At 51.6% G+C, this 27,354-nt stretch overlaps 14 protein-coding genes across 14 annotated transcripts; 6 read left to right on the forward strand and 8 right to left on the reverse strand.

Annotated features, from left to right (window-relative positions):
* Positions 1-1,556: 1,556 nt before the first annotated feature.
* On the reverse strand, positions 1,557-2,108 carry SNOG_09968 (hypothetical protein; the record flags this gene model as incomplete). The annotated part of the gene is made up of 1 exon (XM_001800200.1): positions 1,557-2,108. One exon carries the CDS (start codon positions 2,106-2,108, stop codon positions 1,638-1,640), a length of 471 nt encoding a protein of 156 aa, XP_001800252.1. The 3' UTR covers positions 1,557-1,637.
* Positions 2,109-2,717: 609 nt separating this feature from the next.
* On the reverse strand, positions 2,718-3,635 carry SNOG_09969 (hypothetical protein; the record flags this gene model as incomplete). Its single annotated transcript, XM_001800201.1, has 1 exon — positions 2,718-3,635. The coding sequence occupies one exon, from the start codon at positions 3,633-3,635 to the stop codon at positions 2,718-2,720; it is 918 nt and encodes a 305-aa protein (XP_001800253.1).
* A 772-nt stretch (positions 3,636-4,407) lies between these two features.
* SNOG_09970 (hypothetical protein) lies at positions 4,408-4,992 on the forward strand (the record flags this gene model as incomplete). Its single annotated transcript, XM_001800202.1, has 3 exons — positions 4,408-4,497; positions 4,550-4,724; positions 4,775-4,992. 3 exons carry the CDS (start codon positions 4,408-4,410, stop codon positions 4,990-4,992), a joined length of 483 nt encoding a protein of 160 aa, XP_001800254.1.
* A 453-nt stretch (positions 4,993-5,445) lies between these two features.
* Positions 5,446-6,164, reverse strand: SNOG_09971 (hypothetical protein; the record flags this gene model as incomplete). Its single annotated transcript, XM_001800203.1, has 2 exons — positions 5,446-5,628; positions 5,679-6,164. 2 exons carry the CDS (start codon positions 6,162-6,164, stop codon positions 5,446-5,448), a joined length of 669 nt encoding a protein of 222 aa, XP_001800255.1.
* A 1,177-nt stretch (positions 6,165-7,341) lies between these two features.
* SNOG_09972 (hypothetical protein) lies at positions 7,342-8,533 on the forward strand (the record flags this gene model as incomplete). The annotated part of the gene is made up of 3 exons (XM_001800204.1): positions 7,342-7,794; positions 7,829-8,267; positions 8,322-8,533. The coding sequence occupies 3 exons, from the start codon at positions 7,342-7,344 to the stop codon at positions 8,531-8,533; spliced, it is 1,104 nt and encodes a 367-aa protein (XP_001800256.1).
* Positions 8,534-8,942: 409 nt separating this feature from the next.
* SNOG_09973 (hypothetical protein) lies at positions 8,943-10,056 on the forward strand. The gene is made up of 2 exons (XM_001800205.1): positions 8,943-9,305; positions 9,415-10,056. The coding sequence occupies exons 1-2, from the start codon at positions 8,985-8,987 to the stop codon at positions 9,934-9,936; spliced, it is 843 nt and encodes a 280-aa protein (XP_001800257.1). The 5' UTR covers positions 8,943-8,984; the 3' UTR covers positions 9,937-10,056.
* Positions 10,057-12,541: 2,485 nt separating this feature from the next.
* On the forward strand, positions 12,542-15,216 carry SNOG_09974 (hypothetical protein; the record flags this gene model as incomplete). The annotated part of the gene is made up of 5 exons (XM_001800206.1): positions 12,542-12,885; positions 12,937-13,529; positions 13,574-13,810; positions 14,298-14,622; positions 14,676-15,216. 5 exons carry the CDS (start codon positions 12,542-12,544, stop codon positions 15,214-15,216), a joined length of 2,040 nt encoding a protein of 679 aa, XP_001800258.1.
* Positions 15,217-16,747: 1,531 nt separating this feature from the next.
* On the reverse strand, positions 16,748-18,342 carry SNOG_09975 (hypothetical protein; the record flags this gene model as incomplete). Its single annotated transcript, XM_001800207.1, has 2 exons — positions 16,748-18,098; positions 18,149-18,342. 2 exons carry the CDS (start codon positions 18,340-18,342, stop codon positions 16,748-16,750), a joined length of 1,545 nt encoding a protein of 514 aa, XP_001800259.1.
* A 153-nt stretch (positions 18,343-18,495) lies between these two features.
* SNOG_09976 (hypothetical protein) lies at positions 18,496-18,747 on the forward strand (the record flags this gene model as incomplete). The annotated part of the gene is made up of 2 exons (XM_001800208.1): positions 18,496-18,542; positions 18,594-18,747. The coding sequence occupies 2 exons, from the start codon at positions 18,496-18,498 to the stop codon at positions 18,745-18,747; spliced, it is 201 nt and encodes a 66-aa protein (XP_001800260.1).
* A 1,852-nt stretch (positions 18,748-20,599) lies between these two features.
* SNOG_09977 (hypothetical protein) lies at positions 20,600-21,487 on the reverse strand (the record flags this gene model as incomplete). Its single annotated transcript, XM_001800209.1, has 2 exons — positions 20,600-21,157; positions 21,203-21,487. 2 exons carry the CDS (start codon positions 21,485-21,487, stop codon positions 20,600-20,602), a joined length of 843 nt encoding a protein of 280 aa, XP_001800261.1.
* Positions 21,488-22,145: 658 nt separating this feature from the next.
* Positions 22,146-23,372, reverse strand: SNOG_09978 (hypothetical protein; the record flags this gene model as incomplete). The annotated part of the gene is made up of 1 exon (XM_001800210.1): positions 22,146-23,372. One exon carries the CDS (start codon positions 23,370-23,372, stop codon positions 22,146-22,148), a length of 1,227 nt encoding a protein of 408 aa, XP_001800262.1.
* Positions 23,373-24,612: 1,240 nt separating this feature from the next.
* SNOG_09979 (hypothetical protein) lies at positions 24,613-24,895 on the reverse strand (the record flags this gene model as incomplete). The annotated part of the gene is given in 2 exon segments (XM_001800211.1): positions 24,613-24,681; positions 24,701-24,895. The coding sequence occupies 2 exon segments, from the start codon at positions 24,893-24,895 to the stop codon at positions 24,613-24,615; spliced, it is 264 nt and encodes an 87-aa protein (XP_001800263.1).
* A 295-nt stretch (positions 24,896-25,190) lies between these two features.
* On the reverse strand, positions 25,191-25,868 carry SNOG_09980 (hypothetical protein; the record flags this gene model as incomplete). Its single annotated transcript, XM_001800212.1, has 1 exon — positions 25,191-25,868. The coding sequence occupies one exon, from the start codon at positions 25,866-25,868 to the stop codon at positions 25,191-25,193; it is 678 nt and encodes a 225-aa protein (XP_001800264.1).
* Positions 25,869-26,079: 211 nt separating this feature from the next.
* SNOG_09981 (hypothetical protein) lies at positions 26,080-27,022 on the forward strand (the record flags this gene model as incomplete). Its single annotated transcript, XM_001800213.1, has 3 exons — positions 26,080-26,296; positions 26,352-26,471; positions 26,625-27,022. 3 exons carry the CDS (start codon positions 26,080-26,082, stop codon positions 27,020-27,022), a joined length of 735 nt encoding a protein of 244 aa, XP_001800265.1.
* Positions 27,023-27,354: the final 332 nt, after the last annotated feature.

A 27,354-nucleotide genomic window follows, 5' to 3' on the forward strand; every position in this document is an offset into this window, starting at 1 on the left:
TGCGATCCGATGCATCTGTACGCAAACATCTTTGATCAAAGGGACCCTTCTTAGCTAGGGAGAAAACCTCCGCAAAGTCATATACCGGTTTACCACCAAAGTCGAATCCTTCGGCGAGAAAGTGATCGAGGATCGTGATGATCCGCCCACGGAAGGAGGATCAGATGTTCTCCTTTGTGGAGAAGAACTGCAAGATGGATCCTGATATGTGCGTGACTCGTGATGCTCTCTTTCAAGATTTCGAGATTCTTAAGCTCTCTCATAGAGTCCCGTCGTGTATTTGACGCATGAAACCGTTTGCAAGCGACTAATTTGACCTTCGTCGTCGTTATTAGAACGGTATAGAGACTTAGTGATATTATTTACCTTGTGATTTCGGTTGAGTTCGAAAGTAATAAAACAATTTGGCGATATCCCGATTTTGTCCACGGTACCGTAGGCGCCAGAAGCAGTATTACGAACAACTTCCTCAAATGGCAGTCGCCGCCGGTCATCAATTTTACAAATTTGGGAGCATTCGCGAACATATTCCTGAAATAAGCCTGAGTTATCGCTTCAGGACATATTGCCAGTAGCACTTACAGGAAAGAAAGTGTATTGGTCATTGAGGAATCTTGTGCGTATCGTCAAGCTCTCGATTGGTGGTACACCTCGATCATTATGGTGAACAGGAAAGCGCTTATCTTCGTAAACAGGTTCCCCATTTGGGTGAAAGAAGTTCGATCGAGGGCCACTAAGAAATTCGTTCGCGCCTACGTAGACCAGGGTGGAAAGAAAACGCAATAGTCGCCGACGTATTGTATCGATGTCTACTTGCGATAACTCGATTCTGAACAAAACTGTCTGTATTGTGGTTCTTCCAGACCAGGCTTGCGAAATGTCCTCGTAAAGAATATAGGCATCCGTAGGGTTGTGCGGATGAAGCACCTTATCAGTGAGATATTCTTGTATTTGATGCCGAGTGTCTTTCATATCCGCAAGAGTCGGATTCATGCTCGCTCATGATGCTGTCGCCAGCATTTGGATGGACAAGCGTGGCCGGGTGGAATGATGTTGCAGCATCGTAAGCTGGCTAGGCGAGTGCCCGCAGCCTACATCTGGAGGTGGTAGGCTGTCCAGGTGGCCAGCGCATCTCTTCCGGTTCGGGCATTAAGGCACGGAAGCGAGGTACGCCACGCTGACGGGATACAATATTGTCTGCCTGTCTACGATTAGAATTTGCCGCTGTTCGCGACACACAAAACGCTTTTACCGGTTGAGGCGCTTGTGGAACTACCGTGCTGTTGTTTTGTTAGGCGCTGATGTTCAGGTGATCATCGAAAGCGCGAACGCCACGGGTTACATGCTCCAGGGACAGCCATGACAGCCATAAGGCCACCCATTGTGACCCGAGACACTTTTATATCAAAAGCTCAAAGTGTTTCCCGTATCAAGAACCTCATCGTAAAACTTTTGCCACCGATTGAGTATATATGTGTAGCACATGTTTTGTATAGTTGATGACTTTGTTGGAAATCAAGAGTGAAACATACTCGTCACAATTGCGGCATAGAGATACAGGCACACTATAGCTGTCATTGTTTTAATAGCTGTGTAATGTCCCATGCAGTCTACAGCGCATCTCTTGTTTAGATGCGTTACCGAGTCCTCTTCTTCTCCTTGGTATTGACACCAAAAACATTTAGCTGTGCCCGGCTCCCCCTTTCTACAGGTCTTAAATCGGGGTCTTCATTCTTCTCTTTGCCCTCTCGTCTCGCCTTGCGATCACGCCACCGCTCGCGCCAAGACCTGGCTTTCAGACGTTCATCTTCTTCGCGCTGCTCGGCTGTCACTGGCGCACATACAGCGTTGATTTTAGCCGCGGTCGCCTCGTCGTTCGCTGCTTTTGATTGTGGTGTCTTGGTCTGCCAAAATGGGGGTGGTAAATTCTTGATGTAGTTGTCGTACGATTCTTTCGCCGCTTGTGATTCCTGAGTTGTTTGTAGTTCTTCGGGCGATGTTGGATCTTTTGAGGCTGCCATGTTCATATCTTCGCGGGGGTCTGGGCGGACGACTGAACTCTCCTGTTTGAGGTCGGCAGTCGCATTTTGAGTATTCTCAGAAGACATATCGGAGAGTTTCACGAAGGCTGCGTGTGGGAATGTTATTGCACGATTGCATTTTATTACGCGAAGTTGTCCTGCGTACTATTATTTTGCGAGGAAGCTTACTCAGAGTGGGGCTATGTTGCGAGATTCCTTGAAGAGAACCTAATGCATATGTCAGCTGTTCTATCTATGACTCTAGCGATCCTATCATGAAAAGGCTGATGCACAGCCACAAGCTTCTAACCACATCACGCTGCCAGTGAAGGTTGTTACACAAGTTTTCGATACGACGATGCAATAACCTGAAGTTCTTTAACACATTATCAAGTTCTAACTGCAAGTGAAATAGTACTCCTAGATTAGCTTCAACGCTTTATAAATCTACGTTGCCTGCATCGAGATTCTCCAAGAGCCTCCAGGTTGATTGTTCACTGATCACGAAAGATCACTGGGGCTGGTATCGTGGGGCGAAATCTGACGTCACTTTTTGCCCAATATCTACGAGGCCTTGGCGGCGCCACAAAATATTATTCGTACGGGTTGCTCACATCCCAAGTGTGTGCGGATGATAAGTGCCTTGATCTGGCCGAAATTCTCTCTGACCTCCGAGCTCCTACCTAGATATTCAGTCTACTCCCCAAACATCAGATGGAAGGCTTGGTAGAAATCGCTCAGATCAAGATATTGAGCCGTCTTCTTAGGAAGTTCCCAATTTCCGTCCACAACCGCAGCCTCCCGCAGATCCCAAATTCCCAAGCGGTTTTGCAGCTTACACAGCAACGCCTGCTGCTCCTCAAAACGGTCAGGCTTATAGATTAAGGGATCTGCATAGTACAGCCGCGTGCACGAGACTTCAAGTGCGGGCTTGCTTCGCAAGAAGATTGCTAGATCATGCCAGACATCGGAATTCACCATTCTGAACAGCGTGTGGTCTCCAAATTCGCAGCACATCCTGTTTTGGTTCAACAATGCGTATGTGTTCTTGTCAGGTGTCCGCGTAGTATAAGCAGGTAAGATGACTAGATGAAGCCGTCGAAGTTGAGCTGCACTGGCGAGCGCGTCTAGAGCGGTTCGAACCCACATGTTCGGGAGAAGGTCAACTCGGGTGCAGCTCGAACTCACAAGACAATCCTCAAATGGTAGAGCACTCGAGTCCTGGGTGCCGAAGGCGTTATGATGAATCCAAATGGGGTTGTACGAGAAAGGGACGCTCACTGTGACTTCCTTTAGCCAGTCCAGCTTGTGTCTAGGAAGCGCAACCGGTATCTCGAGGAGACCATGTTGTCTAAAGAACCAGAAACGATTCTCTCCATAGAAGATATCGCAACCTTCTTGATAGATCTGCTTGCAGGTGCGTAGAAGATGGATGTTTACTTTGTCCTCTTCGTCCATGACCAGCTCATCGTGGTTGTTCTTGATGGAGAACTTGCATTTGAGAGTGTAGCGATATATCTCAACACGCAGTTCGGCGGGAAGACCGAGAAAGTCGAATCGATCAGTCAATTCTTCGCATGGTTGCGAGAGATCGATAGATGCGAATTTTGCCATTTTTTGGTGACTGGATCGCTCAAGGTTGAATGTGAGGTACGGAGTTGGTTGTGTGTAGAAACATGTCGAGCATACTATGCCGTACATATGAATTATATCAATGTGAGACTCCTCCGGGGCCGATTTTGATGATGAATCACAGCTGTAGCCTGTAGTGATTAGGCAACACAACGTCATTGTTCAGTACCGTGCCATAAGTATTAAGCTGTGAAACAAACCCAGATGATTCGAGGGTTTAGTAAGGGTAGCCATCGTGTATCTCAACCTTTCAATTTCACATATGCTCGAGGCAACCGAGTGTTAGTATAGTTCATCGAGTTCACACTCCTTCTCTTAAGCTTTCAAGCTTTGACCGTGTCCACATCGAAAATTCAATACAAATCAGCAGGCTGATTGAGGTCTTGTGAGATCTTGTGAGGTCAATCAATTATCGACTTGGTAATTCTGAGCACGAATACCTAGTAGCGCATCATTGATCTCTATCCTGCATTCAGTCAACGATTATTTAACCGGCCTTGTAAGTTCGCTGCACAATGAAACTTCATTACGAGAGCATTGTACTTGCACACGGCCATACCTACAGATACATGGTGACCCAATGAGACCTCATTATGACGTCAATCTTTGCGCATTAGTCAGAACATGCTTGTATTGTGCGAAAACACACCACTTAAACGTTCTAACGAATGCACCATCTTGAATCATAGTGCTAAACGTCGTCACTCACAAGCCAACACTACTGCCCTCGGCGTTCGGACAAACCGACTATACCATGGATTCGCTACCCGTAAGCAACAAGACAGTCGGTGAACCAGAGAGTGTGACCAACAAGACACTTGAGACTGGAGCCGGAGCTGTGCAGGTGAATCTTTCGATTATTTCCTAGCTCTTCCACATATGCTAACACCACGCAGAACTTCGCGCCTGTCAAAAGGATCTGCGCTCATCTGAATGCCTTCCACGCCTACGCCCACGAGCCCAAACGTGACGCCGTAGAGGCGAACCACTACTGCGCACATCTCAATGACGATGTGCGACAATGCATCCTCTACGACTCGCCAGAACAGCCAGCTCGCATCATCGGCATCGGTACATCTTTTCCATCCCTAAATTCTCTTCACATCGCTCACAGCCTCCAGAGTACATGATAACCCCCAAGCTCTACAACACACTGGACGCCACAGAGCAGAAACTCTGGCACTCGCACGTCTTTGAAGTGAAATCCGGAATGCTAATCATGCCCAAGCCGTCCGCGATTCCAGAAGCCGTGTGGGAAGTCGCCGAAAACAAAGAGATGGAAGAAGTCGTCCATTTGTACGGTAACGGTTTACCATCTCTGGCAGACGGACCGGGGTGATAAGTTGCCGCTGGGCGAGCCGCAACTGATGACGAGCTATACGAGTGCGGACCAGATGCCGAGGTTTGAGGAGAGGTTGAGGGATAGGGATGAGAGGTTTGAGACGAGCTCGCAGAGGAAGAAGGAGGTTAGGGAGTATATTGAGGAGCCGAGGATTCATGAGAATGCTGATGCGACGTGGGCGAAGGGTGGACATGGACATGCCTGAACGAGGCAGTCTTGCATGTCTCTGGGCGGAATGTACTGGGATTCGATGGGCTTCTAGTTGTGGTTTGTTGACAAGTTTGTTGACGAAATTGTGGTGGTCGTGTGTCGTTCCTGCTCACTTCGGAAGGCACGATGGCTGTACCGCTTCTTTGTGTACCTGAGGAAGGCGCGTGTCGCATCTTCCTCCCCAGATTATATTATCTTTCCTCAAAACATTTTCTTGTCGCTGTCACCACACCGTCCATCTCATGACTTTTGCGCATCCTGCACCTCTTGTATCACAACGCCCTCCTTAGTACCCGGGCGGCCCATGAGCTTTCCAAGCACATCCTTCTCCGTGACGTCGTCTCCCATTTCTTCGTCGCTGTCGCTCGCAGAGTCGTCGTCGGCATTCGGGCCTTTTTCTTCGAGTACGCCTAGTCCGAGGTCCTGCGGTACTGTCAGATACAGCTTCTAGCCGAAAGTCAGACACCACTTACCATCTCAATGTACTGGTCGGCTTCTTCGGCGTCTGTCATATCGATCTCCCTACTCTTCAACGTGCCGGCCTTCCTCTGCGCCTCCAACTCGTCGTTAGCAGCCTTGAGCTGTGGCAGAAAGTCCTTTAGAAAGTCGCGTATGTCTGGACCCAGCTCTTCCTTGTTCAGCTTCATCGTAGGCTTCTTCCCTTGGCCAGCGCGTAGGTTGACGACGCCATTGTTTCCTTTATGCTCGTGCAGCTCTGCATCTGACGCAGCATCCTCGTCATCTTCGTCCTCACTCGAGCTGTCCGAGCTCGGCTCCTCACTCGATTCCGAGAGTTCACTGTCGCTGTCAGAGCCGAAATCGCTGGTTACTGTGGAATCATCGGCGACACTGGTGGACGCAAGTGCAGACTCTTCCGAGATTGAGGGATCTGAGCTGGCGTCTGCCTCGAACCGCACGCGTTTGCGCCGATGCGCTAATGAGTCTTTGGTACCAGACATGGTGGGAGATGCACTTAGAACACGAGATAGGAGGATATGTGGCGAGGTTTAAGGTAGTCAGGAGATATCTCAAACGTTCATTAAGTGCGTTTTATACTTGTGGTGGAGAAATTTATGAAGATCAAAAAAGTTTGGAAAGGCACGGTTTTCGGCGGTCCGGTCCCGAACTTGCGCTACGTCACTGCAGCACGAACTCCAAAGCCAGACCTGACTGCATATGCGGCTGCAGCGAGCGATTCTCAACAGGAGCATAGAGCCAACGAGTTCACATATGTCGAGAGGCCCAGTGTACGGCCCGCAACGAATGTTGCGGGGGCCAAGACGCCATCGGGTGGCGTTTGGCTTCTCGGCCTCAGGCAACACGAGTAGCGTAGCCTCTTGTTGGTGTCAGCAGGGGTCGTGAAACGGCCTCTTGAAACACCAGAGCGGGCGGCTGCAGGACGACGCGCTGCTGACTTGAACGGACTGGGCATCAACCTTTAAGAACTGGAGCTGGCCCAAACTATTCCAACCTCACCTCTTCGACGGTGTGCTGCCAGCCTTCATTTCTTGCCCCTCGATTTGTTCGACATCGCCCGATTGCCCCACGTTCGTAACCGGAACATCTACGTGACCAGTACGCAAATATTAGTCGATCCATCCACGGGATCTCCAATAGTAAACATAATAGGTATGTAAAGATCAAGTGCTTTCATTATATATTCCTGTTCTACGATTTCATGTCCTTTTGCCTGTACAGCTCGCACTGGGCCAACTGGCATGTGCAACCTCCGAAATCTACATCACGAGACTAGAGACAATCTCATACCTACCAGCCCTCTCATCATTTCTCTCTAGCACACGGCTACCTGAAATTCACTTAAATGTCACACGGCAGCGCCGTAGGGCGGTGTGCTTCTCTGTTTGCCCCTTCACCAATAAATCTGCACATTCACTTTCACCGGCAGCAAATGCACTCCTACTGTGGAGAGGTGAACAATAGCGACTGCTCCTATTGAGAGCAGTAGCTACTGTTCACTCTCATTCACCGGAGGGGCTGGGGATATAGGAATCTCACACGCCGCCACGTTTCTCTCCTTGACCACATCCGTATCACCCACACTTTCGATCAATTTTCCGATCCTCTATTTCATACTCCATCTACCGTTCCCTTCGCACATCCTACGCATCCATCACCATGTCTGAAGTCGCCCGTCTTTACGGACTGCTCGAAGCCTCTGCTGCACGCAATGCTTACCACAACAAGGCTCTCGCAGAGGATTTCTCATCTTACGGTCCCTCCCGCAAACAAACAAAGGCCGTCGATACCGCAAATCCTTGCGCGTCCGTCTCCAGGAACCTCCTAGAAGCCCTCCAAGAAGCTACCAAACACGGCTTTCCCAAGCGTCGTGCTCCCCCAAGTGCTGAAGTCAGTGCCGGCGTGAAGAGAATCATCGACCTTCTCAAGGTTCCCTCTGTCCTTGCTCCTCGTATTCAGTCCAAGGAGACCACCGGAGACCTCACCAACGACGTTGCTGTCAAGAACTGCAAGCGCATCCTCGCCGCCCGCTCCAACGCCGCGGAGCTCAAGATTATCGCTAAATCCCTCGGTGCTACCATTCCCTCTCCAGCCATGGCCGGTCGCTTCCCGGTGCTCAGCACCTCTGACCTCCCTCCCGCCACAGCAGAAGAGCAGTCGGCAACCGCCTCGCCGGGCGCGTGGCACCGCCATGCTCAACTCCATCTTCAAGTCTGTGCGCGTCCCCGAGTTCCGCCACAAGTGGATGTTCTGGGCCGAGAAGGGCCAGCAAGCTACTCCGAAAGACAAGTCAGCGTCATCTGAAGAGTACGCTTCGCGGCCCAAGCCGCTCGGTGACCAGATCATCAGCGTCAAGGAGTTCTACCAGCACTTCAACAACATCCCGGTTGAGAGTCTCAAACTGCGAGACTCAATACACCTCTTCCATCTGGGTGTAAAGCCTGTCTGGGAGGACCCGCGCAACACGCGTGGCGGGGCTTGGTACTTCAAGATCCCCAAGGACGTCGCAGCGCAGTTCTGGCACGAGATGTGTCTGCTTGCTGTCGGTGATGGACTGCAGGGTGCCGTTGAGACCAAGCGAGCTTGTAAGTCATTGACTGTCCCTTCCATTTTCACCACACTCACTAATATATCACCAGCATTCAACGACGACATCTGCGGTATCTCTTACTCGGTCCGCTGGAACGCCGTCCAGATTGCAGTCTGGAACCGAGATGCAGAGAACGAGGCCGGCAAGGAGAAGCTGCTGAAAGTCATCCTCGAACAGCTTTCGGATGAGCTTGTGCCAAAGAAGGAAGACAGCTACTGGTACAAGGCGCACAAGGAGCATAAGGGATTCATGGAGCAGTAGCTGGCTTTCTTCGGCGGTACGTGTTGGAGCAGATAGACTGGTTCTGGCGCATTTGAAGCATTGGAATCCACGAATATGAATATGTTGGCAATCGCTTCCACCCTCGTCTTGCGTGACACTCCTTCTGCGCGTCAACCTTTACGATAGCTCTGTTCGTAAGGCAACATTTTAGCAGTGTCCAGCGCAGCTTAACGGGGTTCATGTAGTAGATCAAAAGACTCCATGAGGAAAAATTAAACAAGCAATATCCCTGTGACAGGACTTGAAGGCCTCCCAGCACTTTCAAGATGTTCTCTTGATGCAAGTGGTGGTGCTCTGTCTCCAACCAATCAGCACCCATCATGTCCGCATGAGCACAGACCACCCGCGACCTTCCATGACATGCATCATTTTCCACCACCACCACCCGCAATCGCCTCACCACCAAAACATCCCCCACCGCACACCCACAATGGCCGCCCTGCCCGCCTCCCTCTTCCGATGGGCCGTCCCCGCTGCCATCGGCGCCTCCGTAATCCAGTCGTCCATCTACGACGTCAAAGGCGGCACGCGGGCCGTCATCTTCGACCGAGTATCCGGAGTAAAAGAAACAGTCGTCAACGAGGGCACACATTTCCTGGTTCCATGGCTGCAACGGGCGATTGTGTATGATGTGCGCACAAGGCCAAGGAATATCAGCACCACGACAGGCAGCAAGGATTTGCAGATGGTTACGTTGACGCTGAGGGTGCTGCATCGGCCGGAGGTTAAGATGTTGCCTAAGATTTATCAGGTGTGTATTCACTCCACCCACTGCCTCAATTCCTGCACGACATATATATATATGATCTTAGAGCTCGAATGGGAATCATGTGGCAATTGACTGACATGTGTGAATGTAGAATCTCGGCCTCGACTACGACGAGCGCGTGCTCCCCTCCATCGGTAACGAAGTCCTCAAAGCCATCGTCGCGCAATTCGACGCCGCAGAGCTCATCACCCAGCGCGAAGCCGTCTCCAACCGCATCCGCACAGACCTGCTCAAGCGCGCCAACGAATTCAACATCGCCCTCGAAGACGTGTCCATCACACACATGACCTTCGGCAAGGAATTCACCAAGGCGGTTGAAGAGAAGCAGATCGCCCAGCAGGAGGCTGAGCGCGCGCGCTTCATCGTCGAGAAGGCTGAGCAGGAGCGCCAGGCGAATGTTATCCGTGCGGAGGGCGAGGCCGAGGCCGCGGACACAATTAGCAAGGCGGTGCAGAAGAGTGGTGATGGTCTGGTTTTGATCAGGCGGATCGAAACGCAGAAGGACGTCGCGCAGTTGTTGGCGCGGAATCCGAATATCAGCTACTTGCCTGGAGGTGGTTCGGGCGAGGGGGGCAAGGGCGGAGGCAGCTTCTTGCTAGGATTGAGGAACTAGGTGGGAGTAGGAAACGAAAGATGGGAAAGGAATAAGCCAGTGACGAAGGCGTGATGATGTGTACTTTTAGGGGAAATGGCATGGATTACACTTCTCTGCTAGGAATCAGCATGTCTACTCTTACCTTTGTCGCGTGTGTGATGGTTAATACTGATCTGAGCGCACCATGTTCCACAAGGCGATTGCACTCGACTATCTGCCACTCACGTTTCTCGCCTCGGATGGCCATTTCTTGCCTGGGGTTGTACTTGTCGTGCGAAGGTCTCTATCTTTACCCTTCTCCATGCACTCTCAGCCGGTGAATCCACGCTATGTTCCCTTACGCTGTTCGCATTTCGACGCTGTCAGGATCCCGGCTTGTTGTGCAGAGGTGTGCGTCCCTTGTCCTCCTTAAAATTCGCGAACGTATATATACAGACCGATGTTTGGTGCCTGTACTCTTCGAAATGTTGGCTGTTCCTGAGAAAAGCGAGTCTTTCTTAAGCAACTGTTCGCGTTGATGTAAGAGTGTGCTGCCAATCATCGCAGCGAGTATCTACGTGCCTATTTTGTTGCTCTGGATCAGCATTGCTTCTTGTGGTTTGCTCGTTACTTTATGCGAGCGGCGCTTGTTTGGCTACGTGCTGTTGGGTGTATGGCAGCGTTGCTTGAGTGAAAAACAGAATGTGACTTCAGTGGTTAATGGTAATACGTTTACATGTCTCTGCATCTCAAGCAACGATTGATATTGTTGACGTCGCTTCAATTAAACGTCGAGGCGTTATTAGTGTTCTCACTATACAGAGAAAGGTATAACGAAGTTACGGATACATGTTAAAGACTACCTATGCAGATCACTTAGTCTATGATGCACGACCTACCTTTTGCACAAGAACTAAACATAGCATCCCCATCCCATCCAGATCACCCATCTTACAAACCCCCCCAACTCAAATCCGCAATTCAAATTCCCCCGCCCATTCAAATATATCTGCCTGGCGCTGCCTCAGCACACACCTCGCTTATTTACCCGACAACATCACCCACCTGAGGCACACGCATACCGTTTCGGCAAAACCACATTATTCATGCGCAACCAAGGCGTCGGGAAACGCACATAAGCTTTCCCGGAGAACGAATGCCCAGCCCGGTGTCCGCGCTTGGTAATCGGGTAGCACGGAAGCATCGATGTCTCGCGCGACTTCGGAGGTTTGGCGGTGTCCGAACCGTCGGCATGATCGTGTCAACATCAGATCCCAGTACGCATTTGCGAGCATGATGGTTCGTGGAACAGTTCTAGTAGTCTGGGGGCGGCGGTACGAATGTCTTGTGTCGGCGTGACTGACTGCTCACACGTGGAAGGGAATTAACTTTCCGAAGAGGTTTCCCTTGCGGCGTGCTTCGGCGGTTCTTCTTGTTTAGATAAACGACGAGGAGGGTGGTCGGGTGTTTGGCTCGTTTGGTCATACGGTTTCGTGTGCTGCAGGGGGGCTTTGAGTTTGCTGAGGCTGCTGTTGTTTTACTGAGGCATCCGTGGGATTTGCTGTGGCCGGGGCATTACAAATTGAGATACTGAGGCCAAGAGCCAAGGCGTCGAGGATGCTATTCTCATGTATCTTGGTGTTGAGTGGAGCTTTTTTTGTGGTTCTGCTTGAGTTGTGATTCTGATCGCGCGACTATGTTAGCGATGTTGGCGATTGTGCTAGCCACACCCTTGGTTTCACTTCTCGACTATCAACACATTCGATGCTCTGCTTACGACCGAGATAGAGCAGTGCAGTTTGTTCTTCGCGTTGAAACAATGGCGAGGCGCTGGCCATACTGACAGGTGTTCGTTCAGTTTCTCACCTCTCCAGAGGCGCGTGTGGTTGAACGACGATGGCGCAACAAACATTCCAAATCCCTGCCTCAGATTGGTTTGTAAAAGCTTGGAGGCACGACTCGCTGTTCTTTTTTGACTCGCGTGTGCTCGACTCGAGCTAGTTGCGGGTTTTGAGACGTCACCGACGAGTCTGTGTTGCAGACGGTTTCGCGAGCCCTGAGGCACCAAAGCTGTGGGGGCGCCTCATCTCATCCTTGCTGCAGATCGCGTGGAGAACGGCTCTCGAGTCAATTCGAGATCGAGTGCGGAATAATGCATGGACGGCCCGCTCAAAGCGGGTAGGCGAAGCAAGGCAGCGGAAAAATTCGCAGTGGTCAGTGGTCAGTGGTGGGCAAACACGGCGCAACACCATGGTGTGCCTAGCAGGACGGCGCTCGAGAAGTAGAAGAAGGTGGCTGCGCCACGTTACAGAGATTGAAAGTGTGACCTCGTCCTCTGCGAAGATTGCGTGAGATAGGCTGGAAAATAGGGTGTTGAGGTGCCAGGCATCGTGCAGCCTGACCGGAGTGGCTGTGCGACGGATCTCAGCCAATCAGCTGCCAAATGGCTTCACGATGGGGCTTGACCACCACAACTCCCTCATCATCTCCACGGCAGACTGACCGCCAGGCGCTCTCCAGCCTGACTGCGCCCGTCATGCTTCCGAGTATATACCTGGGAGACGTGGACGCGAGGGGTGTGGACAGAATGCATTTGCGTGTGTTCTTACGTCCTCAGACCTTCAGCCTCGCTTAGCATCTCGGCATGGCGATCTATCAGCGCAAGCAGACTAAGATTCTCCTCACCTTCAAGGTGCTTCAATTTGTCAATCAGCTCCGCCGACGTGTCAGGCCGCGCACTCTCCATGGCTCCTTCGGTGTCTGCCCACTTGGCGCTGATGCTCTCGGCCTGAGGGCGATCAAGAGGATTCCGAGTGGGCGACCTCGGGCCTGCAGCGTGCGAAACACGACTCCATTGCATCACCGCCCGAGGCGTGTTTGCAAAAGACGCAAAAGCAATGCGAGCGCATTCGGCACATCACCGGCACCTCGTGCGGCGGCGTGCATTGGTTCCGCCGCCTCAGACACGTCTGGCGAGCAGGTGCAACAGTACGTTCGACGAAGCTTTCCGTTTGGTTTCGTACTAAGCTTGTGATCTAGTCTGCTTAGCTGCGTCGGTGATCTCAATCCAGCACACGCGCTTGTGGCCGTTGCGGGCAATAATAAGCTCTTTCTCAAACATCACAATGCGACGATCATCGAGGGCTGCTCTCTGAACCAGACCATACAGCTCCTGGTCGCTGTCCGGGAAGCCCTGTGTACTTTTGCTGCGTGTCGCTCACAATATGGTGACGACTGGCTGTTGGTCCAAAGCCTGGGCATCGGGCTCGACATTGACGACACCTTCATTGCCAACTATGAGCATCTCTTGTTGCAACTGCAGGCCGAGCTGGTCCAAGTATTGGCACGCAAGGCACTGGAAGAGCTGCTGCGCGGGGGCCATGACAAGAGGCAGCGTAAGCTCCTGGCTTGGTTCACCGAATTCGCAGAGAAGCCACGGCCGCTCAGCACGACGTTTCCATGGACCATCAAGGCTTCGCTTGCGGTCCTGTGGGGTGTGTGCTGGATGTTTTATGACCGCGACTCCAGTGAGCACGATGCAAAGGCCGACACGCGGGTGCGACAAAACCGACTGCTCGAACAGCTCGATCTCTCCAACAATGTGCCATGGAGCGCTCCCGCGTCGTCCGACTGTAAGTTTGCTCGCGGTTACTATCTGTTCTCAGTCGTGTTTCAGTGCTAATTTGGGAAGACCGCAACTTTGGCTTGGAGCTGATTGGCCAGCAGCCGCAACACACCATGCAGCAGGCAGATCAAGCCATCGTGACCGCGGGGCTTCAAGATGTGTTCCAGGCACGAAACACGGAAACATGGGAGTCCGATCACAGCCCTTTGGGCTTTAGGCTGCCGAGCCATGAGGATGTTGGAGCGATGGGCTTGATGCGCTATGGTCAAGCACCGCCCCAGATGCCTGGTAGGAGCTAGCCCTCTTCCCTTTGACTCACAAATCCACTCTACCCACACACATTTCTAGTTTCAGCCTACAGCTACCTGGCACTAACTGCTGCTAGGCCAAAGTACTTATTACAACCATGACCTCCAGATGTTCCCTGTAGAATCGCACGATAGTCACTTTTTGCCTCATAATCCAGGCTCGCCACTTACGGCCTTTCCGCATCTTGGCACCGACGGTAACCATAACGCTTGGCAGCCACTTTACACTTCTTTGCCACCGAATAGTCGTCGTCATCTGATTCCAGGTCCACAGACTCCGAGCATTCGAGTCACCGGGGCAGCTGGAAGCGATCTTGCTCAGCCACAACTAGAATTCGCGTCCTTTTCTGCTATATATCCTCAACAGCCTCAGGCGACTCTGCACTTGAACACCAACTTCGACTATCCTAATTCTCAATACAACATCATGGGCTCCCAGATATCACCCGACACTACGGCAATTCCAGTACCCCACAATCCAATCAAACACGAGCGGACTTCCTCGATCGCATCCGTCTCCAACATTCTTACGCCCATCAGCATGTCCGGACCTCGCTCACCACTGCCATCCCCGACCGCTGGCGAACGACCACTCGTTCCCACCACCCCTCCAACACACAGCATAAACGACTCAGAAGATCGCTCTTCGCCAGACGGGGAAGACGACGGATCGCTGCGGAAGAACTTCAGCTACAAACGGGCCGAAGAACCCCCGAGAAACCAAGAAGGCAAGATGACCTGCAGGCATCATGAATGTGCGGGGGTCTTCTTCGATCGCAAATGCGAGTGGAGGTGAGTCTCCACAAACCTTATCTCAAAGTTAATTATACTGACAACATCTCTAGCAAGCACATGGACAAGCATGACCGCCCTTACAAGTGCAACGTCAAGGGCTGCGAGAAGCTCCAAGGGTTCACCTACAGCGGCGGACTGCTGCGCCACGAGCGTGAAGTCCACAAGATGCACGGCGGTACCAAGAAATCTCTCTTCTGTCCCTTCCACGACTGCAAGCGCAGCTCAGGCGCTGGCTTCACCCGGAAAGAGAATCTCGCTGAGCACATCCGCCGTGTGCACCGTCGCACCAGCATGTCTGCTGACATGCACGGCCTCATCATCCGTCGCGAAACCACGATGGATCGCTCGCCCATCCCAGAGTCACGCCATGCATCAGAGTCACCGTATGTACGCACCGTTGACTACCGTGGCGATGACGATGATATGAGTCTGAAGCGCAAGCGAGGCTCTGACTCCGTTATTTCAGAGCGCGATAGCGAGGATCTGAGGTCGGAGGTCAAGCGCCTGCGACAAGAGAACGAAGAGAAGGATTCAAGGTTACGACAGCTCGAACAGGCCGTCATGGCGCTGCAGCATCAGACGCGCAGGTAATCACTTCTCTGTCCTCTCTTACCATCGGACTATAATTTGTTCTACTGTCATGCAAGGCGTCCACGGTTAATGAATCGGTGCTTTTGCATATCCACGGCGTCCTTTTTCTCGATCTCTAGAGCGGCTGGATCACGCTCCACTCACATTCTTTTTCTTTTGTACATATTTTGTTGCGGCTTGGGGTTTTTTACGGAAAAGCATGGCTGGGACATGTGCGAAAGTTGCTTCATGATACCAAAGGTTGTATTTCGGATATGATGATTACCTCGCTCACTCAGCTACGATAGATATGCCTCCTCTTTTTAACCTGTACTACGTAATGTGTATAGTGCACCATTCGCTACTTCAATCCATAAATCAAATCTACATAATCAACGCTGTTTTCGCATCCGTGCTGTGTGAGGCTCATGTGAAGTCGAGATTACCTTTGCCCGGCTGCCTAGCCGCGCGATGTATGGATGCCTGGTCCGCGGACTGGGATGCCTAACAACGCATGTCATATTGTCACTGTCACGACATAGTTCGGCACACTAGCGATAAGCCTTTCGCATGCGCCATGCATGACATTCCTTCGCGCCTTTCTCCTTATTCAGAACGCTTTGCGATCGCAGTCAGCCTCGTACTCGTCGCCCTTCTCTTCCGGCTTGTCCGCGAAACCTCCAACGTGCGATACAGTCATACATTCTCATCTCACTTCATCAGCTCGTCCCGCGAAATCTTGTCTGTTCCTGCCAGGCTTCAGGGGCCACATAGATGCAAGAGTCATACCTGTTCGCCATCACCAGGCTTCGACGCGCGATGATTGGTCATGAGCTTGGGCATGTGACAGCGCGTTAGCGCGTTCGTGCTGCCTTGGGAGCCGTGTCATGCCGCCTTGAAAAAATGAGTTGGGCGCTCGAGCGTGGCGTGGTGGAAGCGTGGTGGTGGTCTGGTGTGGCTGTGCTGGGGTTGGTGGTAAGGATTAGAAATTCATGCTTGGTGGCGTTCAGGCGGGAAAATATTGGGCTTCGCCACCAATTTTGGAGATTTTTGATTTTGGGCTGTCCGTTAGTGTAGGCTGTATATCCCCACGGATTTTTCGTCTGACGATAGAGGAGGGTTTGTATGATTGTGGCAGAGCATAGTGTGTTTTTGAGGTATCGAGGATGCTGGTTGCAGGGTTAAATGCTGCCAGGTGTGTGTATCTGCATTATAGCTGTTGGTGTAGCCTGGACATCTTCACGACACTCAGATTAATCGCGAATATGGAATTTGATTGCATAGACTGTATACTTTCAAAACTTTATCGTCCAACAATAGCGGAGGATATGCATGCTCGTGTCATAGTATATGACGCTTTTGCGGTGTCTAGGCTGCTGCTTGAAGCCTTGAATGTCATCAAAAGTGTGCAAGCGTGACCTAAAACCAAGCATGCACAACCATTTTTGGCTTATCCTGTATACTTTCACAATGTTATCCGCTTCTATTATGTAGTAAAATAGCTGTCAGTATGTACGAAGCTTTTATGGATTATCGTTTAGGCCTGTACACCTTATACCAATGTGTACATAACCTCTTCATAATCTGTGTCGAAAATTTCTCCTTCCATCCTGCCATACACGAACGCTTCGCCGATAAATCGGTAGCCCTGTGAACCGGAAACGATGTGGACTGGGCGGATGACCACTGGCACACTGCAGCCGTGCAGAATGACTATCAGGTCGCCCTCGCTTGCGTGCGATGGGCCAAGGCCGAAGAGTGTACTGTGTTCCTTGCTGTCTGGGATATTCGATTTGAGTTCGAAGAAGGTTCTATCTCGGATCACGTTGCGAACTCGTGCAAGATAGGGCGTCGCGTAGCTAACTGTCTCGTATATTGCCCTGTCCGTGTTGAGGTGTCCGTTGCAAAGCCAACCTTCCAGGCAATGCTGAGCAGCTCGGGGATACCACGAAGGACATGTTGTGTTGTCGGGGCCGCGGTCGGCAACAAGCGTACGCCAGACACGATCCTGAAGCCTGGCGTTGTCCTTGTTGCGTGTCCCGCGTGAAAAGCCCAATTTCTCGAAGCAAGCTCCTGGTATGACACAATCAGTCATAGATTGAGTGCAAAACGTAATTGACCCGATCGCTGTACCACGTGCCATCAGGCATGTGCTTTCCGTCATCTGGCCATCTACCATTGTGGTACCAGGGAATACGACAGCTGGATGTTTTCGGCGACTTCCTGCACCACAAGCAGTGTAAGATTTCTTGTCTAGGATGCCAACGAAAGTATCGCTTGCCTTCCGACTCCGGAGTAGATTACCTTCTCCCTTGCGTGAACCGTATTCGTACTCATCATCGGGCAGCATCCACGAAGGTAATCTTGAAGTTGATCTGGATTCCGAACCGGATGGCGAAGGCTGACGTGCCCATCGATGGCATATAATGTCCAACGACTGAGTGGTGTTGATGGAGTGCTGGACAAATTGTTTGTATACCGAAAAGACGCTTTTCGAGTAATTCGGGTTGAAATAAGACCCGTCCTTTGCCAGGGCGAGTAAGGCGTATACCTTATCCCTTGGGTCCGAAGCGATGCGGTCTTGAAAAAGGCAAAGTAGCGTTTCCAGGCTCTTGGTTTGTTGCAATGTACCATCCTGATTTCTGCGGAACGTGCTCAAAGCGTCGACCGCCTGGGTCGCAGCAATATTGCCGATCTCCAGGTCTGGGTCAAGTGCCCAGTGTTTCTTATCCTGATGCAGTCCCTCCAGATGTTGCATCAACTTTGGTCTCAATGTCTCGAAAGACGCAGAAAAAAGCGCTACAGCATCTCGAAACAACCCAAAGTGCATCTTGGAATTGCCGCATTGGATGATAACGTCATTTGCAACTACTAATTCTTGTATTACCCACATTCGCTTCCAACTGTACTGATTAGCGAGAAAGTCATGGATACTAGAACTGTGCAAGCTTACTAGGTGTTGTTCATCAAGTCCAACAGACTGGCCCATTTCCATATCTGGTCCTTCTCTGTTATCATCCGTGAGATCTTCGCAAGCCCCCCTGGGTCTCCAAATTCTTCCATTGCAATCTCTGACGTCAGGGAATCAGCCTGTGTGGTACCAAGCCATATGACTACTCTCTCGGCTTTGGCGTAAATGCGGGCCATCATCGAAACCTGAGAATTCCTCTCTCGGTGGTTCGTTTGATCGATGCAAAGCTAATCAATCCACATGGTTCTAGGCCGATTGGAGTATCTCAATGCTTTCAGAGCCTGGTAGAGGTTTTCTCGTACAGGGTAAGGTTTTCCACAGGAGGCGCAATGGCCCACCCGTGGACTCAAGAGCTTGCGATGGTAACATTCCTGCAGTGAGCCTCCGATAAAATGTTTATCTTCGATAAATGTGACATGCGTGCTAGGCTGGCTACCCCAGGTATAGGACAAAGCTTCGTAGGTGGGTTTGGTTACGCCGGTGTCGAGAATGCTCACCTTGACCATTTTGAGTCTAATCTCATCTTCAGGAGGACCAGGCAGGATCTCGACCAGGCGTATCTGACTATTATTGTGATCTAAAGGACTGTGTACATAGTGGTCTGTTTGCCTGTACCCGAGTAAAGTGCGAGATGTTGCTGGTGTGAACGGGACTTCATGCGTCAAGGAGTTGTCCGTGTGTGTCGGATGAAGCACCGGCCCCTCATTTGTCGGCAGCTTAGAACCTGTACAGGCCTCGTCAATATTGTCCAGATCATGAAATCTGTGCGATGCAATACCTTCGTGTTGCGTGCCGAGATTCGCTACGCGTCGGCGTTTGTGGGGACCAGGTCTCTCTAGTAAGCAAGGAGACTTCTTCTTGTTTCCTTTTGAAATGATGGATTGGCGTGGCGCGTTGGCCGTGATTCTCGCAATCTGGGATGTCGAAAGTCTCTTAACGCCATAACATATTTTCTTTGATACTTCGTGATCAGTACGTGAGGTCGTTAAATTTTGTTTTCTCTTGGACATCTTTACAATTATCAATGAAGACAGGTACCGTAGAGGAGTTAAAAACCAAATAGAAAGCACACGTTCTTATCTTATGAACTGTAGACGTACGATTTCAAGCCGCACTTGTGACCTTGGGGATGCGCAATGCGCTGGCGTGGCGTTCATGTGGGCTGTGCAAGTTCAGCTTGGTACCTCAAGACAACCTCTAAACTCGATCGGCAATCTGCATTGTGCTACTATGCCCATGGAAGCGACGCTTATTTGCCAGAGACTCTGGGCGGAAGTCGGAATTGGCTACATAGCCTAGGAGTTTGAGCGGGGCAGACAACATGCATGCATGCTTCCGGTGAAATCACAGACTGCGCACAAAGCCTCACCAGGTCGCGATAATTCGTGATCGATAGGTGCGGGGCCACCTTGGGTCGCGTGTATAATTTCGCAGTCTTGAGGCATCTTCTGTGAAGCTATGCAGATTCTAGATTCAGTGCAATATATTAGGCGCCGTCATCCGATAATGCAAAGACACTCGAGGGGTGACAGGATCACGCAGAAGAAGCTGACAGAACAGTCTCAAGAGCGATTGTGTACTAGTGTATGGCCTGTAGGCCGCGACGACTTCATCGTGTCGTCATAGTTGAACTTTGCAGATATTCTGATATCCGTAAAAGTGTCTTACAGAAGCAATAAGGTTGGTGTGATTGCTTTGAGATGGTAATTTGTGTGTTAGCTGCAAAGCTGTCCGACCCATCTACGCAGCGTCACCCCTCATATCGCGCTATTGCGGTAGCCTGGATACCTTCGCGACATCATGAAGTTGAGGTGTCGATCCATCAGTGCTATTTAATGTTACTGATTCGATGCCATAACCATCTAATTGAGAACGCATCGAATTATACAGAGATTTATCAGAGCGGATAGTGTCGTGTGATTGTGCAGCCTGGCTACCTTGACCACACTCCAGTCAGTTGTATGTGCAGTTAATGATTGCAGATCCTGTACATGTGCAAACGTCATTAGTACATGCAAATCGTGATTACCTAGCCTGTGCGCCTTCATAACATTCAGATTATTAGCTTCTTAAATCACATTGGCATAGCCTATATACCTTCGCAGCATTCAATTTATCAGCGTGTGCATTGCGTGATTACATAGCCTGGAAATCTTCATACCATTAACGGCTTCAGCATATGCATTTCACGATCGCGTAGCCTGGAAGCCTTCACAGCATCAAAAAAACTAGCACAATTAAATCACATTCACACAGCCTGTCCATCTTCACAAATTCACGCATCACAAGAAAATCTTCCGAACCATTTCATTTATTCACCCCACCTCCCCTCCAAATCCACCCCTTCCTTCACCAAACCACCACTCCTCCCCCAAAAGAGCAAATCCGCAAGAAGAAAAAGGAAATCCTCTCCAACCCTCCACCAAAACTTACTCAGTTGGCGCGATTTGAGGCGCACAGCTCAAACGCAATGCCCTTCTGCACCGTGCATCCTCCCACGGGCGCACCAGATTTGTAGCCGAATTCGGCCACAACGTACGCCTGCTGATCGCACCAGCGATTGGCGAAACACTGGTAATCAGGGCAATCTTCTCCACCGGCAGCTTGGATGCCTCCATCATGGCCCGCGCACTCGGACAGATCCTGCTCGCCAGACGTGTTCTTCATACAATCGAGGTATGAAATGTCGTACGAAACCGTCTTGCGATCCGACCAAATCGTGTATTCGAATTGCATCGGCTTGGCTGACGACGCGGTGCGCGAGAGCTTGAATGCCACGCCGCCGTCGGTGCAGCGGCGCATTTCCTCGACGTGTTGGCCGTTGGCGGGGATGAGCTTTGCGACGGCCTCGGGACCTTCGCAGGAGGGATTGCCCGTGGACCAGATGTACACGGGATAGCCGCAGGAGTTCTTGAGTATGGCGGAGCCGGGGATGGGGATCAGGGTGGGGTATGGCGTGTCAGAGACGCTGCCGGAGGCGGACGGGGTGGTCTATGAAGGGTTAGTGGTTGTGAGGCTTGATGCAGGAGTTAGTACAGTAGCAATTGAGGTAGATGAGGAGGTCGGAATGATGGCGGAGGAGCTCTTGGACTCGCTCATGGCGGGGCTCGTGGACTCGATCTTGGACTCGCTCGCAGACTCGACCTTGGCCATAGTCGTGCCATCAGCGTCAACGGTGACGGTCTGGATCTCGGTGACAGTCACGACCTCAGTGAGGACCGCACGATTGGCAAGGGCGCCGCGCTTGTGGACTTGGGCATGGTTATGGAGCGCGCCCATGACCACGAGGGGAAGCATGAAGTAGACAATGTTGAACTTCATGGCGGGCGGACGGGTCGTAGAAGTTGTGATAGAGGATGTTGGAAGTATATTGGGTGATCGGTGCTGGCAGTGTGGTGCTGAGGCAGTTGAGAGCAGTTGATTGAAGCAAGTATCGTTTGTCGAAGCCAAAGGAGTGTGTAGACGGAAGCGCACCTATTTGTTATTATTGTCCTGTCGTCGAAGTCGCAGTCACCCCGAGTTGTATTGTATGCTCAAATTGGCCCGTGCTGCGCACTTGACGACGTGAATGCGGGTCACAGCTTGCAGGACAAACGAAAAACGGGCCAATCAAACAGGGACATAGTCGGCAGCCAGATGGGAAGATGAGCCGAGCATGTGCTGCGTTAAAGGTCAAGCAGATGACGAATCACTGAGAGTCAAATCGCGAGGACTGGAAACGAGAGAATACGATGCGGTCCAGACTTGTATGAGTTTCATAGAAATTTACCACTAAAGAGCCCTATCATACAAACGAGCGCTGCTCGACACCCGGCTTTTACTTAAGTAGTCCACGATCAAAATTCCGCGTAGAAGGACCTAGCCGACAGGACCTAAAGGTATCGAGGGACGCGGGTCCTTCTTGCCCTGCGAGTAACAAGAGTACATCGGACTGTCCGTTGTCAGTATAACTCGCGCCCGTCCATCAAGTAAGGTCGACTTACTCGTCATATCCTGTCCACCCCACACACTTCCAGCAGTTGAACAGACTCGTGGGATCGTATCGCTTCTTCACCGCCAGTAAGCGATCGTAGTTCCCTCCGAAGAACGTCTGCTGCCAGTTCTCCTCTTGCCAATCAGCCTCATTCATGTAGCACCCACCACCCGGCGTCAGTGCTTTGAACGGTTGCACAGATGCTGAGACTGTGTTCTGGATCTGCGTCCGTACGTTAGGCGGGGTAGTAGAGGTCCACGCGGCACCCATGACGATGTGCCAAAGAGTATCCCGCCATGCGGGATTAAGACCAGTTCTGCTGTTATCAGGCTGGTTGAACGGACCAGTGGCGTAAAGCTGGGCGCTGCCGATGCCCTTGTTAGTGTACGAGAACTGCATCGCTGTGAGGACGGCGTCGACCAGCTGTCCCACATTGTCTTTGGTTGAGAACAACTCGCGCGGAATGAAACGCCCAGCTACCATGATGCCGAGTCCGACAGGTCCGTTTCGTGAGATCGCCGGAGTCTCTGTGAACGCATGCCACTCCGAAAAGGTCTTGAAGCTGTAATACTTGGATTCGCCAATGTCCAGACCAGGATAGTCGTCAAGGAAGGCACGCCACTGTGCGGTGATGCCCTTGATTGCCTCGACATCATCAGAAGGTAGTATCTGCAGAGACACGATGTGGTCTTTAAGAACAAAGTTGTAGCCAGCCATGCCATGCTCTGCAAATTGCGTCTGGTTATGAGCCAGCGCAGTAAGGATGTCTCGGTGCACCTTGGACTGAGTGATATCGAGAGGACCCTTCGGCTTAGGAAATGTGGCCTGGAAGCTGTAGACGTTGATGGGTACGGCCGGATGCAACTGAAACTTGTAGGAGGTGAGGACAGCATAGTTACCTCCGCCGCCCCCGCGCATGGCCCAGAAGAGGTCGGGGTCGGTGCACTCATTGATCGTGCGCAGGACACCATCGGCAGTGACGACATCGAACTCGACGGCCTGGTCAACCATCAAGCCATACTTGGGACCTAAAGGTCCATGACCGCCGCCTTGACCATAGCCTCCGGCAATGCCAGCCGAACTGACGGCTCCCACCGTAACAAGCATACCTAGCGGCTCGAAGAAAGTCCATGCTTCTTGAGCTTGTATGCCTGCACCGATCTCGCCGATGTTCTCATAGTGTGTCTTGCAACCTCGGGGCTGAAAGGTCTTGTGGTATTTTGTTTCCTTCATGTTGTAAGTCCAGATAGCGAGTGAATTGGCAGAGTTGGATCGTCCCAGGTAATCGTGCCCGGTGTTCTTGATGGAAAGCCGAATGCCATGCTGGCGGACAAAATCCAACGTCGTGCTTATATCCTCTGCATTGTGTGCTTCAACATGATATGTAGAAAGCCTACCGAGCGAGCACTCTCCTGAGACTGGCGAGGAAGGCTTCAGGGAGTTGAGAAGGCAATTTGCCTGACCACATGTTTCCCAGTCAAGGAACTCCATAGCCCCATACTGAGATGTTCTTGCGATGGGATCTCCATAGGACGTGGCTACTTTGTTGCAGCTGTCGCTAGAGTTACCGTCGTAACATGGCGCTGCCCAAGGTGTCGTCGATCGGAGGTTGCCATGAATGCTCTGGTTGAACAGGCTCCATTCGTTGGTGGAGGGCCAGCAATCTTGTCCAGGAATGCATGTGTAGTTCGATTTATTCGCTTCGTTATGACTAATAGGGCCGTTGGAGACTGGAGTGTGTGGTCGCCATGAATCGATATTAGAATAGTAGCCACCGAGGGCTAAGAGGCCGACAGTAGGGACAATGATCCTCCAGACAGACCTTCGTGGATTTCGTTCCCGTATCGTTCGTGTGTAGTTCCCGTTCTCTCTCTCAGAGCTCTCATCGACATAGAAAGATTTCTCGCCCAATTGCGCTCCATGCCCATGGGTAGCCATGATGAAAGCAGGTTTCATATGGTTCCAAAGTGTGGTGGAATGTTTTCTTGAGCGTGTTGTTCTCGTTTCCCTCTCCTTATCTGTTAACAAGAAAGGCACTGAAGGACAAGGCGCTGAATAGTCCTTATATGCGGAACATTCGCCAAGTCGCAGCAGCTACGCCGCGAAAAGGCAATTTCATCGCAGAAGCCGTCCACCCACAATTGCAGACCGCTATCAAGAATAGTGATGCTCATCCGAAGCTAGCCCCCATCTTCCCAAATTTGGACAAAGGCTGATGTACCTCAGGCTCAGCCCCAAATCTCACCTCCTAGCATTGGCCAATCACAGGGCTCAACCCGCATGGGAATGCTGCCTTCCGTCTAGTCATCGAGTCCTGCATTTTTCAGGCAACGATTATGGAAAAGTTCTCGACATGGGTGCTGATAGTATTGCAAGGTGCCATGCCGTGACGTCGAGGCGGTAAGCGAACCACAGCGGAGGACGCGATGCAGTTCGCGAATATCCCCACCGTTTGGCTTCGATGCCTAGCGGCTCATAGTTCAGACCCAGCGAGTGTGCCTTGCAGCTGAGGCGTAACGGTTCCGGGGCTAACTTTTCTAAGCTGTTCGCATGTTACAGACCGGCAATTCTGGCGCTTGTGAGCGGAACGTGAGAGGCTGAGCGCGCATGTCAGAGTTGAAGGATTGAGAGGGGACGCTGTAGATATCACCAATGAGATCTGCAGCAGAGCGCATTTGTCGCGGTGGCATGATCGATGATTGCGACGCGGAAGTGCAAGATTCTTGATCTGATGGTTGACGCTGGAGCTCACGCATCGTGTTCAATGTTGGCCCTGGTGATGCGCGACGAAGTGTGTCCGAGAGAAGGCGCGACAGAGCAGTTGCGCGGCAAGTGCGACCGGACTCTCCAGACATCAATCATTCGAAATCTCCTGTTCATAGACATCGAGGCAGTACTTGGATATCAGCCTGATCTGTCGAGATCGCAGAGTGAGTATGCCCTGGGTCAAACAATGATTGTACGTCAAGCAAGCAGTTTATACCGTCGAGTCAGAGGAGGTATTGCGATTGAGACCATGATATTTTCCGATCATGCTTTGAATTGAGCACTCTAGAAGTAGTCGAACCCGTTGTACCAGACGTACCCCAGAACAGCCGCGGCGTTCAGCGCAGCGTATGGAAGACTCATCTCGACGACACTCCAGATCCACAACGTGCCGACTGGCGGCGCTGCCTTCATTACGTTGAAGTACCCGTGTTTATTTCCAGAGTATACCAGGAAGCAACCAGCCACTATCGAGCCGATGCAGAAGGCAAGATCGCGCAGTAATGGCAAGCGGTAGGCTAGGTTGACATGGGTCAGATACACCAGCAGGATAAAGACGGGCATTGCTGTGCCTGCCCGCTTGAGAATCTCGCTCCAGACTATGTCTTCGCGGTATTGACTGTATACGATGACATCCAACGTGAAGTGTAGCGCGCCCATGGAGGTCGAATACAGCAGAGCATCGCCAAGCGGGCCTATGGCGGCATCCTCGTCCTCCGCGGAAGTGCTCGAAGACACATCTTGCACTCGGACTCGTCCCGCAGCCTTATCCAGCTCTTTCTGCCTTTCTTCTGCTAATTCAAATAGCGTCTTGCCCTTGGGTCCGGATCGGTCGGGGTGCTTCAGGAGGTAGTCGACAGCGGTGTCGTCGAGTTGGTCGGTCGCCTGGAAGGTACTACCAGTGGCTTTTCCCTTGGATTTGGACTCGTGCGCGCGCCTCTCTTTGCGATTCCCAGCAGCCATGATTCGTGGTTGTGTACGTCGTGGTGTGTGCTAAATACGCTGATGAAGGAGAAAAGTCGCGTGAGGCTCTGGACCCTGGATGACGCGTTGGGGCCAAAGCTCTGTCCCCGTCTCATGGCCTCTCTCTGTCGACACTCTCCTCAGCATACCCAGTACAACACCAATGCGAACACTGCATACGTAATCAGAGCTACCTGAGAAGACCACCAACATGAATTGGCTCGGCTGGGCCTCTGTGCCCCTCATCTTCTTTGGTTTCTGGATGTACACAAGCACGCTGAGCGCGTCGTTCCCCACGCTCCGCAACAAGCGCATATTGCTGCTCATAGCCCACCCAGACGATGAGGCCATGTTCTTTGCACCGACTTTGCTAGGCTTGACGCGTCCGGAGAACGGCAACCACGTCAAAATCCTGTGCCTGAGCAGCGGTATGCAGTCTGCGGCCACATTCATGCATCAAACACTAAGAACGCTGTGCTACAGGAGACGCCGACGGACTGGGTGAGATTCGCAAGAAAGAGTTGGTCAAAAGTGGTCTCAAACTAGGTATCGGACATAAAGATGATATATTGATCATCGAGGACAAGTACGCTGCCGGATTCGGTATGCAGTGCATGCGACTAACAGAGCGCAGGAATTTCCCGGATTCCATGACGGTGACATGGCATCCTCGACTTATTTCCAATCTCTTAACTGCTGCTTTTGCTCCGAACATGGCTTCTGTATCATCCAAAGAAGCGCCGCAAGCTACAATAGACACCATCATCACTTTCGACGCACGCGGTGTCTCCTCCCATCCAAACCACATATCACTACACGATGGTGCACACACCTTCCTCAAGGCCCTCATGCACCGACACACCGGTTGGGAGTGTCCGATAAAGCTGTACACCCTCACAACAACGTCCATCTTTCGCAAGTACCTTGGCATAATGGATGCACCCGGGACGATCATCGCTGCAATCATGCGGAAGAAAGAGCTTGGCGAGTTTCCGACACCGATGCTGTTCGCTAGCTCACCGGTCGGTTACAGGAGGGCGCAGATTGCGATGACGACGGCGCACGAGAGTCAGATGCGCTGGTTCCGCTGGGGCTGGATTACCCTGTCGCGTTACATGATCATCAACGACCTGAAGAAGGAGAAGGTACCGTGAACACTGTTCGATCAGGCACAAATTGATTGGCAGCGTGTCCATTTTTTTAAGAAATGTGCTTTCAGAAACAAAATTCTGGCTCGGTCGCATCTCTCGGAATGTCAAGCACACCATGCGCTTTCTACAACCACCTCGCAGCAGTGCGTGTGACCCGTCAATCTATTATCCCACGCAGTAGCTATGGTCTGATCTTTTCCAGACGATTAAAGCTCCGGTTGCTGCCGCTCCTGGTAAATCATCGGGGAACGGGAGGCATTCCCCGCTAATCGCCGTGCGTGAAGGTCCCCCTGATAGGCTGAAAGGCATGCGCGTGTCACGTTATTATGCGCCTT

Source organism: Parastagonospora nodorum, assembly GCF_000146915.1.
Source record: "Parastagonospora nodorum SN15 chromosome Unknown scaffold_16, whole genome shotgun sequence".
NCBI lineage: Eukaryota > Fungi > Ascomycota > Dothideomycetes > Pleosporales > Phaeosphaeriaceae > Parastagonospora > Parastagonospora nodorum.

What these genes read in the sequence shown, in the direction of transcription:
- SNOG_09973 (XM_001800205.1), top strand. Translation starts at nt 8,985, where the DNA reads ATGGCCGCCCTGCCCGCCTCCCTCTTCCGATGGGCCGTCCCCGCTGCC. An exon ending in TGTTGCCTAAGATTTATCAG is followed by an intron (nt 9,306 to 9,414) that starts GTGTGTATTCAC and finishes GTGTGAATGTAG; the next exon opens with AATCTCGGCCTCGACTACGA.